General features: G+C 41.2%; 1 protein-coding gene across 9 annotated transcripts in view; it reads left to right on the top strand.

Moving 5' to 3' along the window:
• The window catches only part of IQSEC1 (IQ motif and Sec7 domain ArfGEF 1), a 351,634-nt gene that overhangs the window by 276,560 nt on the left and 55,551 nt on the right, over window positions 1-19,523 (top strand). For 2 of the 9 annotated variants that reach the window (XM_040593157.1, XM_040593158.1), the window contains exon 1: window positions 7,153-7,319. The exons of 6 other annotated variants lie outside the window; for them this stretch is intronic. In XM_040593157.1, the coding sequence (XP_040449091.1) occupies window positions 7,255-7,319 (65 nt within the window). In that variant the 5' untranslated portion in view covers window positions 7,153-7,254. Of the gene's footprint in view, window positions 1-7,152; window positions 7,320-16,356; window positions 16,448-19,523 lie in introns of those variants that run through there. One more of the 9 variants, XM_040593159.1, reaches the window with a different exon arrangement.

A 19,523-nucleotide genomic window follows, 5' to 3' on the forward strand; every position in this document is an offset into this window, starting at 1 on the left:
CTATTTACTGCATTTTGCTCTACAATTTCTGGCAATAATAGAGTGGCTGCCTTGGCTTGCCGATGAACTCCTTTCTAAAGGGGCTCTCTGGCTCCTTGTCAGCCTCTGTGCTTTCTCTGGGGGATTTCCAAGCATCCGCTATCCCTCTGTCCACAGATTTGTAAGAAGAAAATGTTGTCTCTTGAAGAACCGCGGCTCAGCGCTGGTTGCAGCTCCTCAGGTTTGCTTCCACCACTGGGGTGAATCATGGCAATGTTGATGGCTGATGAAAGCCCCCTACTAAATTTTTTTTGAAAGGGAGGGTGTATGGTATTGGCACAGAAGAAGTTGTTCCACGTGCCTATGGATCTGTCAAGAGAAATTTCAAATGTCTTGATAGTAGTATAATGAAATGTCATTACCTAGTAAGTGATGAGTTCTGTGGGAAGTTGAAACCATCTTGCTGTGAAGCTGCGCTGTGGGGAGCAGAGACAGGACCAGAGAGGATGAAAACATCAGCTCAGAAGCAGCGTTGACCAGTGTGCCAGAGTTCCATGGGAGAAACACCCAGCTACTGTACTAAATAAAAGCTCTGCCTAACGTTACTTTTTCCGGGGCTGTTCCTGTGGATGTAAATAGTCCGTCAGTGCTGTAGTGCACCTAATTAATATAGAGTACAATAGTTCCCCACCCAGGTGAGGATCAACTACTTTTGTAGGATCAAAAAACAAAAAACACAAAGAAAACCCAAAACTACAGTTTGTAGGATCAACTACTGACTTTGAGGGACAAAACCAGGTAGAGTATTGACAGCAAAGAATTTTGAGGCAGGAATCCTGGCTTTGGTCTAATGGTTTGACTGTAGGCTCTTCAGACTGTAGACTGAACCCTCTTCATGTATTGTTTTTCTCATTGCTGAGATTTTGCTTATGTGTGTTACAACTTGCTACAGTTTTACAGGGTTGTCTGGTTTGCATGCTTCCACACTGGATAAAGCAGTGTATCTTAGTGTTCTGAAACATTGGTATCGTTGTGGAATTTCCTTTTTTGCCAAAAATCAGGCCTCTTACCCAAATCTTTTAGCCAGGGCTAAGGAGAGTTTGGTGCAGAGCACAGCCTTCCACTGGCAAGTTTTCTTCTGAGGGGCTAATAACAGACCCTTTTCTTTTCTCCTTCTGTGGAGCTAAGTGTCTTGTCTTAGGAGAGAGGATAAAGAAGCAGAACATGTAGATCTGTTTCATTTTTAGTTCTCGCGCTGATCTGCAAGGTGACTGTGAAAGGTTAATCTCATTTTCTTCTGCAATGGTTTATAGTCTTTGTGCTTTGATATGCCTATGCTTCACGTGGTGATAATGCTATTTTATATTTTGTAAAGGTGGTGGGGGGGTTGAAATAGGTAGTTGAAAAGTACAGTTTCAAGTTGACAAACCCTTGAAGTCAGTGAAGATTTCCTTTGCCTTAAATAGGCTTTGGGTCTGTTCTTAGGAGAGTAAAATGACTACAAAGATTTGTTGTTTTGCCTTCTCCATAGCAACCAACAACATAAAGCCTTTTCCCAGATGTGTTTATTTAAAGGCTTTGTAAGTTCAGCTTCAAAAAATGACCTGAAGTTGTAGCTATTGTTTTAATGCTTATTTTTGTATATCAGCGTGAAAAAAATAAATTGAACAAGTATGCAGCCGTAGGAAATGAAGAAATGTGTATGAAAGAAGATGATAAATCCGGTTTTGGGTGGGTTGTTTCGTTTGTTGGTTGGTTGGGTTTTGTTTGTTGGGTTTTTTTTTTGGGGGGGGGGACACAAGACACAAAACTGGGATAAGTACAGTAACATGTAGCTTGTAAAGAATTCCTATTTATACATATTTGAGAATTCCTATGTAATTCCAGGTCATGTGGGAAAATTATCACAGTATACTGTGTTATATACAGTTAAGAGAATCAATTACTGTTTGTTGATAATTCTTATCATGCACCAAAAGAGGATACTGTGAAAGTGCATCATGCTGAATGTCCTTGAAACTGATATATCCCAATATTTTTTTAATGAACATTTAGTTTTCGTTAGGTATACAGGTAAGCATGGGTGGAGGGGAGAGCATGAGAAGCAGAGAATTCATCATGGGAGGGAGGAGGTTCAGGATCTGTATGGGTTAGTGTATTTTTTTCAAGGGATGAATTGGATTAATATCCCCCCAAAGCCCACTGTGAGAGGAAAGACACGTATTTTTATTCGTTTATGCATTTTATTGTACAGTGCTGTGTGGCTGTATTTATACTCTGCAGGAAGAAAATGACTTCCTAGTAGTTTCTTCCATTTCTTTTCTGGGTAACCCTTTGCTTTTATTCAAGCAAAATGCGAGACAAATGCCTGTTTCAGCCTTTTAGATCTTGGAAATAATGGTGTATTAAATGTGATTAAGTTAGGAATTACCCTTAAGCAGGGTCATAATTACTGTAGATTTAGATGGCATGTTATACAAATTGCTGTGTGCTCATAATTACAAATCGTGTTTGTTGAACTCTGGGGGTTTATAAACTTTATCTTAGCTATTAACACATTAAATAACAGTGATTTATATAAATTATGGGATAAACCAAAATTTCAGTGTTGTGCTTAATCTAAGCTTTAATTATATTCCTGCATTGCAAATAAAATACAGTTAACTTTCACAGGGAAGATTGGATAGTCTTAACATTCAGTGCTGAGAAATGTTAAACATGGTAACACTAACAAAATTGGAGCCTGTAAGTATGTCAGTCGTATTTGCTGGGCACGCTGGCTGAAAGCTACGGTGGTATAAAGTGGACACACTCACAGCTGCAGTGAATGAGCTGGCTGTCAGCAGTAAGCTCTACCCATGCTCAGCCAGCCTGCTTGCTTCAGAATTATTTACCTCAAATTCCGGGCTGATCCAGTGAGCCTAACTTCAGCGTTTGAAAGCTTTGTTTTGCATCCTCTTGCACAGAGATTTCCTAGTGCCTTCATTTTTTCTTAAGTCAAATTGATCTTTTTTGCAGTGGAGGAAAGGTAACTCTGTGTTTACTGTTAGTTGTGCTCCAACAAATTGCCAGGAATTAAGGATACAAAGACACAAAAAATTACTATTTCCTTACTTTGTGCTACATATTTCTACAGTGTCTTGGTGGCAGCTTTAATGCTAGTCAGGTGTCAAAATAGCAGTGGGAGAACAGCAGCATATGTAGCCTCTATATGTCCTACTGGTTCTGCCAAAGCTTCCTATACAAAGGGCAGATAAATAAAGTGGTGTAGACACCCACGTTGGCTCTGTGTTGTTCGAAGAGCCTCTCTTGCCCATCTCCTAAGGCCTGAAACGTCACCTCCATATGTTTGGCATAGAGCATAAGCACTGCACCTATGTAGTCAGGATAGCACAAAAGTGTAGCTATGCGCCACCAAAAAAATTGTCCGAAAATATCAAACCTAGATGTCTATGAAAAATCACTGCCAGTTACCTGAGGGAGGCTGGATTGTGTGCTATGGATTATGGTTCAATGAAGATGGTTCTGGAATGCTGAAACATAAATGAGAAGTCTCTCCAAAAATAATTGCATCAGGCTGCCTTGACTTGGAAACCACAATGCCATCTGCATAGTGCAGCAAGAATTTGGTTTTCTGTGTTTAATTTTCTTCATTGGAAAACATGAGAGATCTTAAAAATGTAAATAATTGTGGCATTTAATCTTTACTTAGGGGTCTGAAAACTTACTGAAAACATGAAGTGATTTTATAAAAACTTTGTAGCAGAATTGTTGAAACAAAATTGAGAATTCTGGATACTTGATATTGGGGGGGTAGGGGGAGCTGTAACAATTATCCAGGTAGTATTTGAAGTGGGACCTGCCAGTATTGCCTGGTTGGCTGCTTACCTAGCGCGTTCATGCCTGCCAGAGGAAGGTTCTGTTTGAAGCGGGTTCAGGAAAGCACGTTCTTCAGAAAATTCTGACTGCTTTGGAGGTCAGAGCTTCTTGAGAATCCACCCTTCCTAGTACATATCCACCTTCACAGCCCACACTGAAACCGTCTGCGCTTGGTTTCTAAATGGAAACTGGTTTCCAAAGGAGCAGTTGACTTCTGTGGACTGCTTATGTCTGCTTTGGGTTTGTCTCTGTTTACAAGTAGAGATGAAGCTTCATGCAGGAGGGCATTGAGTCAGGACCAGAAAAATGCAGGATTGTTGTCTATGCCAGAACTTCTGCAGGGAAGACTGTCTGGGTAACCATTGGATGTTGAAAGTAGGCGCTGCGGTGTAAATAGTCTCTGGTTATAGGCTTGCAGTGACATTACTATCAAAACAGTCAGTGTAGGTGTGTCCTTCCTGGACGTATTTGAGTTTCACTGAAAGCTAGTTAAACCCAGGCTCATCGGAATCTATGCCTAATGCTTCCTTAGGAAACTATGCAAAATGCACACTTGATCCAAATGTTTAATTGGGTTTAAGTAAAGTTGCTTTGATTCTTTTTATCATCCAGGAAGATGTGATCAGCTCTCATGGCATGTATTGTAAATAAGAGGTATGTTGTATATACAGCACAAGGGCACAGCTGGGCCTTTCATTGTGCTCTTTCTCGTACCTGATTCGTTTGAGCAACATTTTTAGTTTCTGTCTAAACTTCTGAGTTTTCCCAGACTTCAGAGATCAGCCAGTGCTGCTTTGATGTGCTGGAGTATTTTCATTCCTAAAAAAATACAGTGCAAGTTGCTCCGTCTCTACACGAAATTGCACTAAATATTGTGCATTATGAATGAAGCCTTTAGTAGTAAACTTACCAACTCCCCCCCACCCAGGAATGGCTCGTGTTTTCTTAATTAGCTTCCCCTTCTCCAGTGCCTTGGCATCTAAATGAAGACAAGGAGTGTCTGTGGTTAGACAGTTTGCCCAGCTTACATAGACTTGATGCTTATTTTGATGAAAGGAAACTTAATTTGGAAGGCAAGATGTTTTGACAGTTCCATGCAACAGGAAACCCAAAAGCTGAAACTTGTCTTGCTTCCTTGCATTATTACAGGATATTAATCATATGGGCCTTACTATTTTTTTGAAACACTAATTCTTTTGTACCTGTAGGTAGCACTATTTATCTACTGGTTTTACAGTTCAATTTCAGCTGTTCTTTTGACCTGTAAAGCTAAAATTGCTGGAAGAAGCGTCTACCAAAGAAACTATGACTTAGCAAATACTCTTCAAAATTATTTGCGGTTTAGATGGGCGGGGGAACTCGGACTCTGTTTTGACCAGGAGCAGAGAGCCGATAAGGTGGTGATCCCTGGGGACAAGGAGTTCTGGGACTGGCTGACTCCTTAGTTCTTCAGCACTTGGGTTAACCTTTCAGATACACTGCAAACCCTTCTCTTTACTAGGCTTTGGGGGAGAAAGACCAGGGCAGCATCGTGAAGCAGCAGCTTTTTTGTTAAAACATTTGTGTAAAATGTTCTTGTGTGTAAGAAAATTATATAAATTCAATGTTCTCATTTGCAGGTATGTGGTTTCTACATAAGAGGCGTATATGTAATTTAAAGCACCTTTTACGGTATTCTAGGAGATGAGATGGTTTTCGTTTAGGAATTACTGAGTTACAATTAACTCTGTTTAGACTTGATTTCTTGCAGTACTTTAATCACTGCATGGTGAATCTGCTTGAAAAAAAATAGGAAGGATTGTTATTCATGTGTCAAATACTGCAATGATGAAATTCAGTTGGTGCGTTGTGGGCTTTTTTTGTTGGGATTTTTTATTATTATTTTTTAATTCTAGTGAGGAATTCTTGCTTGCCAGAACTAGCTTTACCATTGAGCTACCATGTATTTGGAGATTTCTTTCCATTCCCATTTAAAAATGCTGTGAGAACACCGAGGACATGGTATAGCAAAATCCATGAGCTTTCTAGATCAGGTTTCAGTGGAGCAACAAAGGATAGTAATTACACTCTTTTTTTAAATACTCAGTTGTGTTTTGTTTTTGTTTTTTTTCCTGAAATCTTGATTCTGGTAGGTTTGGGTTTTTTTAAATAATAAATCAACCACTCTTCCCAAAATTGTTCTCCTGTCGCCAGGCCTCTACAGTGCTTAACGTACTGTATTTGCCTTCTGTGTGTTTCATGCCACCGGTTCACATTCTGCCTTGCAATTGCAAACCTCAAACCGTCTCACACTGGTGCAACACATATAAAACCGGTGTTTGATGGAAGTTAATAGGATTTGGATTATTGTGCTTATATTCAGAACAACAACAGGGAAGTTTAGATGCTGTTGTTTTGAATGTGTGTGATGTTGATAAAATTGCTCCATTTCCTCACCTAGTCGTGTGCCTGGGAGTAAGCGTAGGGGGAGAGAGATGGAATATTTGCCGCCAGCGCAGCTGCTGTCATTGCCTCAAGTCAGGGTTGTGGGGTTTTTTTACAAGTTAAATTCTTGCTTCACTTTCTTATTCTGGTGCATCTGAAATATTTTTCGCTGTGCTGTTTCGCGTTGCTCTTTCCACGGATGTCTCCGGGAGTCTCCCAGAAGCCTTCAACAAGGCGCAGCCACCCCCGCCTCGGGGGAGCGTCACCCCCTCCCTCAGGTGCCTCCCCCGGCTGGCTGCGCTTCTTCGCTGAACGTAATTCAAAAGATAATTGGGTATTTATTTTATTTTGAGCAGAGGAGTTGGGCGGGAAAACAGCTGGATGCAGCCTGACCGGTGCCTTCGCTCTGAAGGCAAAGTCTGCTTTAAAACTTCTCCCTGCCTGCCGAGGGGCTCCGGGAGCCGCAGCTCGGCGCTTTGCGGGAATTAGGGGGGTCCCGGCCCCGGCTGGGCGTGCGCCGCGCTCCCGGTTCCCAGGGCCGGGGCGGAACCTCGGCGCGGTCGGGTCGGCGCGGTGCGGCCCGGCCCGGCCCGGCCCGGTCCGTCAAGCGGCCGCCGCGGCCTCTGGCGCCTCGCGTTCCCCGGGAAACCGGCCTCCGCGCGTGCGCGCGGGCGGGAGCGCGCGCCCCCCCCCCCCCCCCGCCCCCCCTCCCCCCCCGCCCCCCCTCCCCCCCCCGCCCCCCCTCCCCCCCGCCCCCCCCTCCCCCCCCGCCCCCCCTCCCCCCCGCCCCCCCCTCCCCCCCCGCCCCCCCCTCCCCCCCGCCCCCCCTCTCCTCCCCTCCTCCCCTCCCCTCCCCTCCCCTCCTCCCCTCCCCTCCGGGCCGTGCGCGGCCGCTGAGGGGAGCGGGCGGGGCGGCCGAGGGGCGGCTATGGTGGCGGCGCCCAGCTCCCCGCCTGCGACTTCGGCCCAGCCATGTGGTGCCTGCACTGCAGCGCGGAGAGGACCCAGTCGCTGCTGGAGCTGGAGCTTGACAGCTGGTAAGCCCAGCCCGAGGGGCGCGGGGCGGGGGCGTCCCCGGGCGTCCCGCTCGGCGGGGCCCCCGTCCTGTCACACAAAGGGCTCCGTTCCGCCGTTGCCGGCCTCGCCGGTCGCGTTGCGGGAAGCTGTAGGCGGGGGGAGCGGCGGCCCGGAGCCACTGCCAGCTGCGGGGGGCCCGGCTGGCGGTCGGGGATCCCGCTTTGCGGGGTGCAGGGGGGTGAACGCGGGCGGCCGCGGCTTGGCGGTGCTCGGGAGCCGAGGGCCCGGGACGGGGAGCGGGAAGAACTGCGGTGCCGCCGGTCCCGTAGGAACAAAAGTTTGAAACCCCAAGCGTTTAAGCGTAGTACAGACGCGGGCCCGTCCGTCCGCTGCCGGTAGCCGGTGGCAGGCGGGGCCGTTACGCGGCCGGCAGCGCGCGCGGCCGCCGGGACACCTGTGCGTGCGCGGGGCGGGTGCGGCGCGGTGCGGGGCGGTCACGTGCCGTGTCACGGCGGCGGGTCCTGCCGCGGGCTGTCCTGTCACCCACCGGGGGCACCTGGCCCTGGAGCTGCCGGCCTGGGAAGCTGTCCTGACCGCACGGGCGCTGCGTAGGTACATGATCCTTTGCGACTCGTGCCCTCAGCGAAAAAAATAAAAAATTAAGTTCAAAGGCCTTTAAAGTGGGGATACCGATTAACTGACGGCAGATAAACAGAAAATGGGAGTCGTTACCTTCATACGTACCGTCTCTATTGTTACGATGTTGTTTACTGCTAAAATAACGTGCATCACATTACAGCATGCAGCATTCTGTTACATGAACCTTTTGAAAACTAGAAGTACAAACTAGTTGGTCTTGTGCAGTATCGCGTGTAGGTTATGATAGACTAAAAGAGTTGTTCCGGTAAGTGGGCTTGCTAAGTAAGTTTGTCTCCAATGCGTGTGAAAGTTTAGTCCACCGAGCAATTAAGTGAAATTCTGAGCTGATTGACTCTTAAAGAGATAATCAATTTAAATCAAGCTAGGCAGTATCTTAAATTGGATGTGTGCATGTGTTTAAATTGGATGTGTGCATGTGTGGAAAAATATAAAAGGAGGAAATTACTAGATTTAGCGTAACTACATATGAATGCAACAGTGTCTTTTCTGGAAAATAAAGGAAAAATGTTTCTTGATTAAGAAAAACTTTTTATAGTACAGTTTAGTCACACATTTAATAATGCTTAAGCCCATTTTTATGCTTAAGGAAAATAATAAAGTTGAGCTTGCAAGTTCCCTGTGTGGAATTTGGAATGTTTGTGTATGCGAGTTACATTGGATGGCTTGCTTCAAAATGAAATTTGTAGATGTTACTTTGGTGACAGATTTGCCTGTATTCACACAGTTACGTTCTGCTATTCAGTCATTGTTTCAGACTGTTTTTCCTCCATTTGCACATTGCTATGCACTTCCTTTCAGTTAAACTTGATTATTCTGCCTGGTGTGTTAAAAGAGGAATTGCTGAGTACTTAGTTTGGATGGTTTCATGTATCTGTGTCTATTCTTGTGGCAGATATCCTTCATATAAACACAGAATTAATTACATCTATCTGGCCTTTGGGAGAACTTAAGCCATGCTGAATACAATGACCCATTTCCCATTTTACTTCCACTTTTGTACCAGATCTGTTTTGTTGTAGCAATGTCCTGTTCTAGTTCCTGAAATGGCAGATATCGAGAGTACTGTTCTATAGTAGTCAGCTGGGTTTTTTCTCTTAGTTAAATAGGTGCTCAGTGTTGGGATTTCGTGTGCGAAGTCCTCTATTATCAATTTTTTTTCTTATTTCTGCTAATCTGAAATAATTCATTATCATAAAAGATATTAACTGTAGTACAAGATCTGGAGCTAACCTGTGAAAATTATAGCACTCAGTGTATCAACAGCGTGTGGTTGTTTCTTCGCCCCCTTAGAATGTTCAGGGTGCAGTTAACTGCAGTTAATAATATGGTGCTGTTAATAAAAAACTTGCAATTCAGTTATGTAGAATAATTTGCAACTTGTAGGTAAGGAAGCCCAATAATGCAGTTTTTCACTTAAAAAGTACAGATACCAAGTTGAACAGTAACAGACTTGTTCTTGTTACAAATCTGTATTGGAAGGTTGCTGGGAGTTTACACAGTGAGTTACTGCTGGGCAAGTGGACCTTCTTTGCTCGAGACGGTTCCCTCACTTCCAGTTGGCAGCATGTTCCCCTTGAGAACTGGGACATGATTTCTTAGGATAGCCAGCCCCTGTGGCCTTCCATGGTTTTTCTCACCCTGTGACCATTTTGTATTTGCAGAATGCCAATTCTCTCAAGAGAATTGCTTTTCTATTCATGCGGCCATAGAAAGTATTCTTCCAAATGTTGACTTTTCATGAGAATCACTTCCATCACTTGGAGGCTGGGATTATTTCATGCCTTTGAGGATCTAGAGGTTAGCTGCTAGGACTTCAGTGAAATAACTACTTTGAAGCAACAGTTTATTTTTATACTGGTCACGTTTTCTCTGAAGTGTAAAGATGACAATTCAGAGATCAAATTTTCTGAAGAGGAAGATCTCATAACTGTGTAGCTGATTAGTACACTTATGTGATTACTCTAATTATGCCTGCAAACTGTGTTTGCCCTGGAGGCCAATATGAAGTAGCTGTGAATTATAAAAGCTGGCCTAAAAGTAGCCAGTCCTCTGTTGGTGGATGCAGGGCGTCATCCTGAACCAAAACCAATGCTTGTGGAGATGCTACCTGCAGGTATTTAACATCTCCTCACAAACTGCAGTTGTGCTTCTTGATGTTTAACACCATTGATACTCAGACTTCAGGTGTCTTTAGCAGAACATGGTAAAACAAGAGTGCGAGAAGTGAGAGACTGCTTTCCTAGTAAAACTTTTCCTTTTCCTTACTGCTTGGTGTCCCAATTGAAATTCAAGACACTGCATTGCCTTAACTTTATAGCCTCAGCTGTGTGGCTCTCAATGAGTAAAACTAGATCTAGCCTGATACCACAGCAGCTATATTTTGGAAATATTCATGCCATAAAGATGTCCTGGAAATCATCCAGTAGACCTTCATAGAATCTCAAGATCCAAACTAATGCACTCTCTTTGTTGTAAACCCATGCAGCTTGCAGTTTCTGCATGATTCTGACAGGTGCAGGGAAATTGTTCAAGTTGCTGTATTTTTTAATTTTGCATTTTTTTCAAAAAAAAAAAACTGTGAAGGGCCACAATTTGAAGGGGAAGAACCCACTTTGTTGCTCTGACCATTATGATACATGGATATAGATCAGCTGGGTGGCTGTACCTATTGTGCCTCTTCATTGCAAGGATTTACCATAATTTATGAAGGATGTTAAGGATGCAATTTTCTTGCTCTTGCAGCATTTACATAGTACTTTTTCTGTCAGAATTGATGGTGATTTTATCACTAATTTCAGAGCCAGGCATATTTTAATCACAGTAGCTGTCAATCAATTATTGCTTTTTAAGTTTATTTAATGACAGAACTGCAGGAGACCTCAAAAACTGTAATCAAGATGGAGCCCTGATTGCTCTATTTGTTACATTAAATGTATGAGGATGACCCTTAACCCAGACACTGCCTGATCAATGGAACAACTGGAATTACGAAGAGGTGAATCACGGGCTTGGGGAGAAAGTGTGCTCGTGTGATGTTTTTGTTAACTGTGCTTTGTTTAGATGTCATTGATGTTTAAACAGAGTATGGGCCACAAGCCAAATTCATAATCCCAAGTTTGCTTCTATATTTCTGTTGTCTGAGAAGGCTGAGTAGTTATAACAGCAGAATCAGGCCCTGAATTTGGAAGCGTATTTTTAGCATCCTGCATATTGTCATTTTATGTCAGAGTTTGTGTAAATACAGGTTTTGTTTAATTCATACCTCTTTGTTATGCAAAAATAGTTACTGAATGCAGGCTTTATTAGCAAGACTTATTAACACATAAATAGTTTAGTTACATAGCCCTTCTTGTGTCTTTCAGGAATTTGTTTGAATTTTATTTGGAGGAAGGATGATTCTAGTTAGGATACAGACAGAGATGGCAACTTTACTGCACTGCTGTGATTTGACTCCAGGTTTCCAGAGAAGAACAGATGCTGCTTTAATCCACTGTAGCACAAAGCCTTAGTATTATGTTAAAGGGGACTGCAAATTTAGCTAAATAAATCTTCTTTTGCTTCCTTTCAATAGACAAAAGACTAGAAACATTTTCATGAAATTATTGTTAAGATGCCTTTAATAAAAATAAAGTAAAAAAAGCCAAGCTTTGGTATGATAAAAAAAATCAAACTCTTTTTTCCCTGTGAGAGAAAAGCAGAAAATTAGAATGAAGGACTCAATAGCCTGTAATACAGGAAATTGATGTAGTATATCTGTTAATCAGATTCTTTCAGTAGTTCAGTGTCATCCGAGTTAAACTCATGCTTAAAAACAAAGGACCCAATTCCCCATTGCCTTATGTTGTGCAAGCACAACAAAATGCAGCAGTTGTGATTTGGCTTCCTTTTACAGAAATGCCTACATACAGGAAAGGGCACTAAAACAAGTTTAGGGTTCTTTTTCTGCTGGGTACTTGCATTGTTGAGTCCAAAAAAATTCAGTTGCCCCTAAAATTCACCAGATTTACAAGGATGGATGTGTCATGAGTTTAAATGTTTGGGTAAGAACAGAGGAAAAAAACCCTTAACTTCCTTCTGTTTGCTGATATATACATGGCCTTTCAGGCATCTTTATGCAGTATGAAGGAAGCGAGGATGCAAACCTGATGGATTTCTGTTGCAGGGTATATTTGCAGCCAGTCCTAAAACTGCACTACAGGAAAGTTGACAATTTGACTTTAAATTAGTGTCTACTCCCCACCTTTACAGAAGAAAGGACCAAACACCATTTCAGATCCTGTGGAAGGTGAAATACATCAGTGGCTATGGGCACTGTAGCTTCGACAGCTGCACTGTATGTAACTTGAGTCTAGTGTATTCCTTTTAGAGTAGCCTACAGCCGTAACGATTATAGTTGTGATCCTTTCAGTTTTCATGAGTCAAGTCAAGGGTAGGCCATGTCAGTATTTGCACAGAACTCCAAGGATAAATCTTCGGGAAGGAATGGATTGTTTAGTTGGAAGCACTCTTGCCTTTAAAGATAATACTGAAGGACAGGGTTTCCCTCATTCTTTGTGGAGGTTGTGCTGTGGAAGTCATCATTCAAGTGAGATGGAGAGTAGTGTTCCTGATCTAGCTGCAGTTCCCAGGGGTCTGGCAGTACATAGAACAGAACAGGCCTGCATAAACCCCTCACTTTCTGGACGTGGTTCAGGTTCATAGTAGTTTTTTCTCTCAATCTAACTTCCCTCTGCGTTTTCAATTGGTAATAGAAGTTACCTTTATTTTTCTTTCTGACGTGGTTCTGCTTTATTGTAATGTGGAGTAAAACAGCTGTTGAATTTCCATTCTAGAGATGTCTGGGGTGATTCTCATACTTTGAGGTTAACATTTCACAGGGTGTTGGATAGTAAATAATATTTTCAGCTGTTCCTAGATCCTTGAAAGAAAAACAGTTCATTATTGTTGTTTATGTAGACTTTTCTTACATTTTATTCTGTGAACCTTGTTTAGAAGATACCAGTGATGTGGACCATTTAGTAGAAACTGGTTTCAAGGAGGAGCTGATTGTAATGCTGCAGGTTCTGTGAGAATGGGACTTTACATCTAATAGTTTCCTATTAATAGTAGTAGTTAATGCTTTTGTGAAATTGGGAGAGAACAGAGGATTGGCCAGCCTTAACGGGAAATGTCCCAAATGGTGGCAATCTGTTGCAAACATGGATTCTTTTTTGTTATTAAAATGTGATTGAGATGTTTGTGATTAGGTTAACCTAGAAGAAAAGAAATATTTCAGGTTTTCCAGTGCAGAGTGATACACAAGATTGTTTCTGGCTGTCTTTTGGTTGACATTTTCAAAATATATCTTTGCACAGTATTTTGTTTTCAGTTCACAATATTGTGACTCTTGTGTTCAGGAATTGGACTTGTCTTTTCCTGAAAGACCGTTTTCCATTGTGGAAAGTTCAATGAACTAAGCTGTGGTGAAGTGCCTAGAAATTCTAACAGTGATCCAAGTTCTGTATTTCAGACCTGATGTTCTTTTGTGGTTGGCCAGCCCCACGTGCAGCCCCCTGCTAAGACAAGCTGCATCAGCAGAAGTCAGTGCAGATTGTTGATGCTTCTGGGAGCAGGAGTTGCCGAGGCGTACCAGACGTCTGTGTGCTGCATCGAAATGAAGCTGCTATATGCGGCAGTAAAACCTAACAGTTACTTTCATTGTGTGTATGCGCAGTAAATACTCTGTTTTTAGGTACTGATTGGGAGTAGGTGATAAAATTATTTAGAACATAGAACTTAAAATTTGCTAATAGTTAAGTTTTGTAAGGAGAAAGTTCTCGCCTGATAATAAGCTTTGAAATAGCATGTATAGGTTTCCAAGATAGAAATTGCTACCTGTGTTACTTTTTTATTGTGACCAGTGAGGTGGCTCAGAAGTCCTACTGAAAGCCTACATTTAATTCCTCACTAACAGAGAAAGAACTATGAAATATATGGACTCAGCATAATGGAGAGGAAACGTAAAAGGAAGGAAGTTTGTAAATGAGAAAAAGCATCTGTCAGCTCTTTAAATGATTTAGAGGTTGTAAGCAATCTTCTGAGGTCTCATTTTTTGTAAGATTGAAGATTTACATGTAGCAAGACGCAGAATATCTTTCTGAGTATGTCTGCAAGTATCTTCTGTATTCACAGGCATTGCCTTGAACCTAAGTAACTTCTAAAACATTTTCTTTGCTACCAATCTCTGTACTTCAAACCAGATCTCTTGCCATTTTGTTTCCTTAAACTCTGTGTTCTGTACACTTTGATATAAACCTTAGGTGTGATGCAGGGTATAAAAATCTCACTTTTATGAGGATGCCTGTGTTTAAGGACTGGTTAGCAGTGATTCTGTTCAGTAAGTTGCAAAACAGACCTCTCTCGGTGCGTGCAGAATGCTTAGGGCCAGTTCCCATTCTCACTAACTTGGTAGCAGCACTCCAGACTTCACTGGAAGTAGGAACAGGGGTTCTATGTGCTCATCCATTTTCTTTCCTACCTGGAGAAAGTTTCCCATGCCTGTTTGCATTTATATTGAAATTACATTGTTCTCCCATAGAGAAAACTAGTAGGGTTTCTTTGACTTTTGATGGTTGTTTTTTTTAGACTTGGCATGACATAGTTGGCAGTCAAAATGCAGGGTTTGTGCAGTGTTTAAAATTGAGTGGTGCTTCTACATTGTATATACTTCTATGTTCAGTTAGATTAGTAAAAGGTCTTTCTTTGATCAGACTTTTTGGATTGGCTTTTTAAAATATGTTGCTCTAAAACCTTATAAAGTTTATCTGTAACTTCAGAAAGGAGTCAAACACTAGAAGTTGAACAGTCCTTTTCTTTCTGATTTTAGAAGTGGGAGAACTTCAGCCAACTATTTCTTAAGTCTAAGTGAGAGCGCAAAGTTTCTCACGTTTATCAGTGACATTGTTTTAAAGCCCACCTCATTAGATAATAACGATATATTAACTAATTGAAATGCAATCCCTTAGTTGTTTTAAATAGGTCTTTTTGTATAATATTTGTTTGCTACTTAAGTGAAAATATGGCCTAAGCAAATACAGCTGTGATGTGAATTTACCCATTATAATGTCCAATACAGAAAGATGGCTTTGTTGTCATTTCTGCTGTGTGGGCTCTCTGTGTGCTCTTTGGTTTATGATGATTCTTAATTTCCCTCTGCCCAGGCACACAGATACACTTGAAGGGAAAAGCTGGCCTGCCCAAAAATTGTTCCTAGCTCTATACTGCATCTTCTTTGTAATAATTTCAGATAGATAAGGGGCCCAAACCATTAACATGAGTCAAATGATAGGCTTTATTAAGTATATTTGATCTAAGATGAGAGGATAGTTTTGTTCAAAGTATGGAATTTCAATGCCTGAAACATTTATTTACTCAGTAAACAAGATTTCATTGAAGATCTTTAAACTAATTCATGTTTATAAGATGTGGAGTTATTATATGAGAGGAGAAAGAGGAGCATTATCCACCAAGACCTGAACAGGGAGAGGAAACTAGTATTTAGTTTACTACAGAACCTAACTGCCAGCAAGCTGATTTCTCAGCACTGCTGTTCTGTGTCACCTCTTCCTCTGGTGGGCTTGGCACAACAGCTGAAGCCACGACAGAGGCAAAATAGAAGGACGGCTGGTATAGGACACCGAGGATTTTTGCATTATCGCAAATGCTGCTTCAGCTGTGCATGCAAATCAGTTTTTTCTCAGCTGCAGAAACTAAATCTTCATTTTTAAAATTAGCGTTGCATAAAGGTCGTGGCATGATATAAACAGTAGAATGTGTATTAATATCTTACTATCTTAAATACATGCCATGTGTAGATATGATAAGTAAGAGGATTCTGGTTGCTAAGTGGTGTATCTGAATAAATAATAAATTGTCGAGGTCAAATTCTACCCCAGCTGCATTGGGAGACTCCACAGATTTCTGAAGCTTATCCTATTGTGTAAGAGTTTACATAGCAGGAACAGGACAAAGTCTGCAGTGGTAGGTAAACCTTCACAGATCACAGATTTTGTTAAATGGTCAGATACCGCAGTTACGCTTAAAAATTTTTAGCTTCATCTCTATAATAAGCTTAGCATCCATGACATTTTCTGATGTTGGTGTGTTTTGGGCTGACATATCAAGAGGAGGAGCTTATCATAAAAAACCCTCTAAAAGTTTTGAAAATTGGGCTGATAAATTTGAGAACTCTTCCTTGAGCCAGAAGCCTCAAATTATTACCATAGTGATCCATTTTTGAAAGAGGTTGAAGTATGGAACACGGTCATTGCTGAATCAACATATGCTGGGTGATGATTAACACAGATTAGCAGAGAACGCAATGTCTGTCTGTGCCTGAGATAGTCTAACATTTGTAAGCTGTAGTCAAGTTGTGTCGATGCTGTCAGTCTCCTTTGTTGCTTTCCAGCTGCTAAATAATGAAAATAAAACACAGCTTTGCCTTCAGCAGGTAGGGTTCGTAAGGTGCTAAATGGGTGAGGGTGGGTTGGTTGGTTGGTTTGACCCTTCTGTAGTAAATACCTGTGTCTTGTAGCCAATATGCTGCCACTGTTTGACTTAGACAAAGGTGATACGAGAGGTGTTTAACCTTTCTTCTCCTCCTTGGAAGCTGAAGATAAGCTCAAGTAAGCTCTTTTCAAATGGATATTCTTAGTTCTTAAATCTATTATATAGGTCGTTCCCTAAAATGGAGAAGTTGGGTAGATTTTTGTTTACTTGTCTTGTCTTGCTGGTGTGCATCTCCATTTCAGAAGAGACGGTGCATTAACTCCTACATTCAGTTTTGGCATGGAGAAAATAATTTTTCATCTTTCTTCCCCTGCTCTCTACTACTACTAATGGCATATAAGACTGGGTCAAAATGCACTTAAAAAAAAACACCCACATTTTTATTAATGCCTATTATGGCGTTATTTAGTGAGAATTAAAATCTTGGTAGTATCTGAATGAGTAGATGTTGGGGTGTTTCTGTAATTTTGAATCCAGGGCTTAGAGCAGAGAGGGAATGAAGGTTTGCAGTGCACATGGTGGGGCTTGTCTGTGGAGCTTTGGTCGCTCTTGTCGATGGTTGTCAGACTGTTTCAACTTAAGCTGGCTGTTACTGGCGGTCTTATTGCACAGAACATTACAGTATGAAGTGGTTGCTTTGTTAGTGTTCGCTTCTGAGACACATGCAAATTTTGTCTGGATATTTCTTGCAACGATTTTTAACTTCAGTAAGATGAATTACCTGGGACATTACTTTGATGTGCATTCAAAGGTTTTGTTGGTTTCTAACAGAAACAGCTGAATTGAGAGTGCGTTCTAAGTAAAAAACATTGGTCAATATCTGGATCAAAGCTTTTGCCAATGCCTGTGAATACTGTTGTCCATCATAATGGCTTTGAACTTTTGACAGTGTATATTTGAAGGTAGATTGGTTTGTTAATGCTATTGCATTTATTGAATTTGGGGATTTGTATAAGTTCTTAATATGATTGACTTTTGTTTACTAGACAGCACAAAACAGACACGTCAATAAGAACTAGATTCTAATCTGTTGCAAACTGTACTGAAAATATATTTCTGCTCAAATGTTCTCACTCTATTGGGGAATATTTTAAGAGCCGGGGAAAACTGCTAGAAAGATAGCTTGTATGAACTACATATGTCTAATTTTGCATTTTAAGTAACTAACTTTTTGTGGAGAGTAATTTGAGATAATACAGTGCATACATCAGAGCTTTAATGAAATAAGCTCCTAGTTTATAGCAGAAAGCCCCACCGGCACTGAAATGTAAGCCAGCTTTGAAGCTGTGGGGTGTACCTTTATGTCAAATGTTCGGATTACCTTGTGTATGGGGAGTCATAGTTTTAGTTAGCAGTGTTATGTTGGCAATTGTCACAAGATTTCACATTCAAATGAGGACTTTGTTTCACTTGTAAAGACAGAGTTATATGCAAGAAATTAACTTTTGTAGAGGTTCGTTCCTGTGTGGAATGCCTAGATTTTTGCCATTTAAATGGGTTTTTTTCAGGCTTTATGTTGGAAGTGTCTGACCACACCAGCTGCTCCAGCAGCTGCCATCATGCTTCTCTCTGTTACTCAGAGTTAGTTCCATGGGAGACTTCTGGTCTGCATTCTTTGAGCAAGGTAGAGAATTTGGATCTATTTCAAGTGGCTATCTATAATTAGGAGTTTAAAGATTCAAACTCTGATCATAACTCCTAATCTTAAAAAGAGATAGCTGGTGTAAAACGGATGCATAGCAGTTCTTCCTTCCTGGGCATTTGAGCCTATTTATATAGGATATTTATGTAAATAAAGGCAGAAGTTTTACTGGGAATCATGTTTATGAAATGAGGTTTTAATACAAAAAGCTTTGCTCTTTGGTTTGTGTTTAAATTAATCTCACAAATCATATGGCAGAGTCCCTAGATATCTAGATAGTTTAGCTGTAGATACCATGTTAATGTTTATGGACAGGAAAGTTTGGGACAAAGGAAGAAAATAAGCTTGCAGAATTGTTCTATCTGTAGATAGGACTTAAAGGGAACCAGGTTTTCGTATGTTTTTCCTGAAGGGGGGAATAAATGACACGGATTCAGGAAGAAGCAGGCAAGGTAGAGAAGGGATCAATTTGGCTGAAGAATTTCATGAACTACTTGTGCAAATGCTTCACTGTTGCAAAAAATAAAATAAACTTGTAAATCCTTCATTAAGTTCAACTTGAATTCCAGTTATGCAGAAAACCTGGAGTTTTGACTGCTGTCTCTGGTAAGTTATACTCCACCACAGCCATGCTTCAAAAACTGCCTGCTTCCTAAAGAGCAGAGCACTTGTAGTGTCGTGGCAAAGCTGAGTGGTTTTATCATCGTCATGCTGACTAGAATTTTAAGTTGGCCATGTTTTTCTTACTGTATTCATATTACTTGTGCATACTTTCCACAATTTAGAAGGAATTTATTCTGTGTACCTTTGAACTTTTGAGGATCTAAAATGCTATGGAAAAATCTTTAAGATGCAGCAGCACAAAGTGATTATATTGTCATACTTCTCTTTATGTCCAAAACAAATTTTTTACAGGATGAATATAATGCTGATTGGTTCTCATGCATGTACCATCCAGTTGTTAGGGCCTGTTTTCAATTTCATGTCTTTGTATTACACTGTTGAAAGTCCGTTCTAAATGAATGATGAAAATAACTAGTGATTTCAGAGAATGTTCACTGGTAAAATAATTTCTCAAGTATTCACACTGTTTAGCTGGGAGGGTCTTTTGGTTCTATTTTAAAATATTGCATGCAGTTTTGGTTTGGCATTTACATTATTTAGAAGCATGTTGAATTCCTTTTTTGCTTTTAGTTCCAAGCTAAATCTGCAACATACTGGTTTGAACATTTGGATGATTTCTGTAAGCATATGTTCTCATTATCTTTGTATTTTAGTCCTACAAATGTACTGGGACACTTTACTAATTCCAAACTGTGAGGTTTCTGGGGTGAGTGGGAATACTGAATAATTCCTTGCATCTGATGTTTTTACA

The sequence above is a fragment of the Falco naumanni genome, chromosome 4, assembly GCF_017639655.2.
Source record: "Falco naumanni isolate bFalNau1 chromosome 4, bFalNau1.pat, whole genome shotgun sequence".
Classification (NCBI taxonomy): domain Eukaryota; kingdom Metazoa; phylum Chordata; class Aves; order Falconiformes; family Falconidae; genus Falco; species Falco naumanni.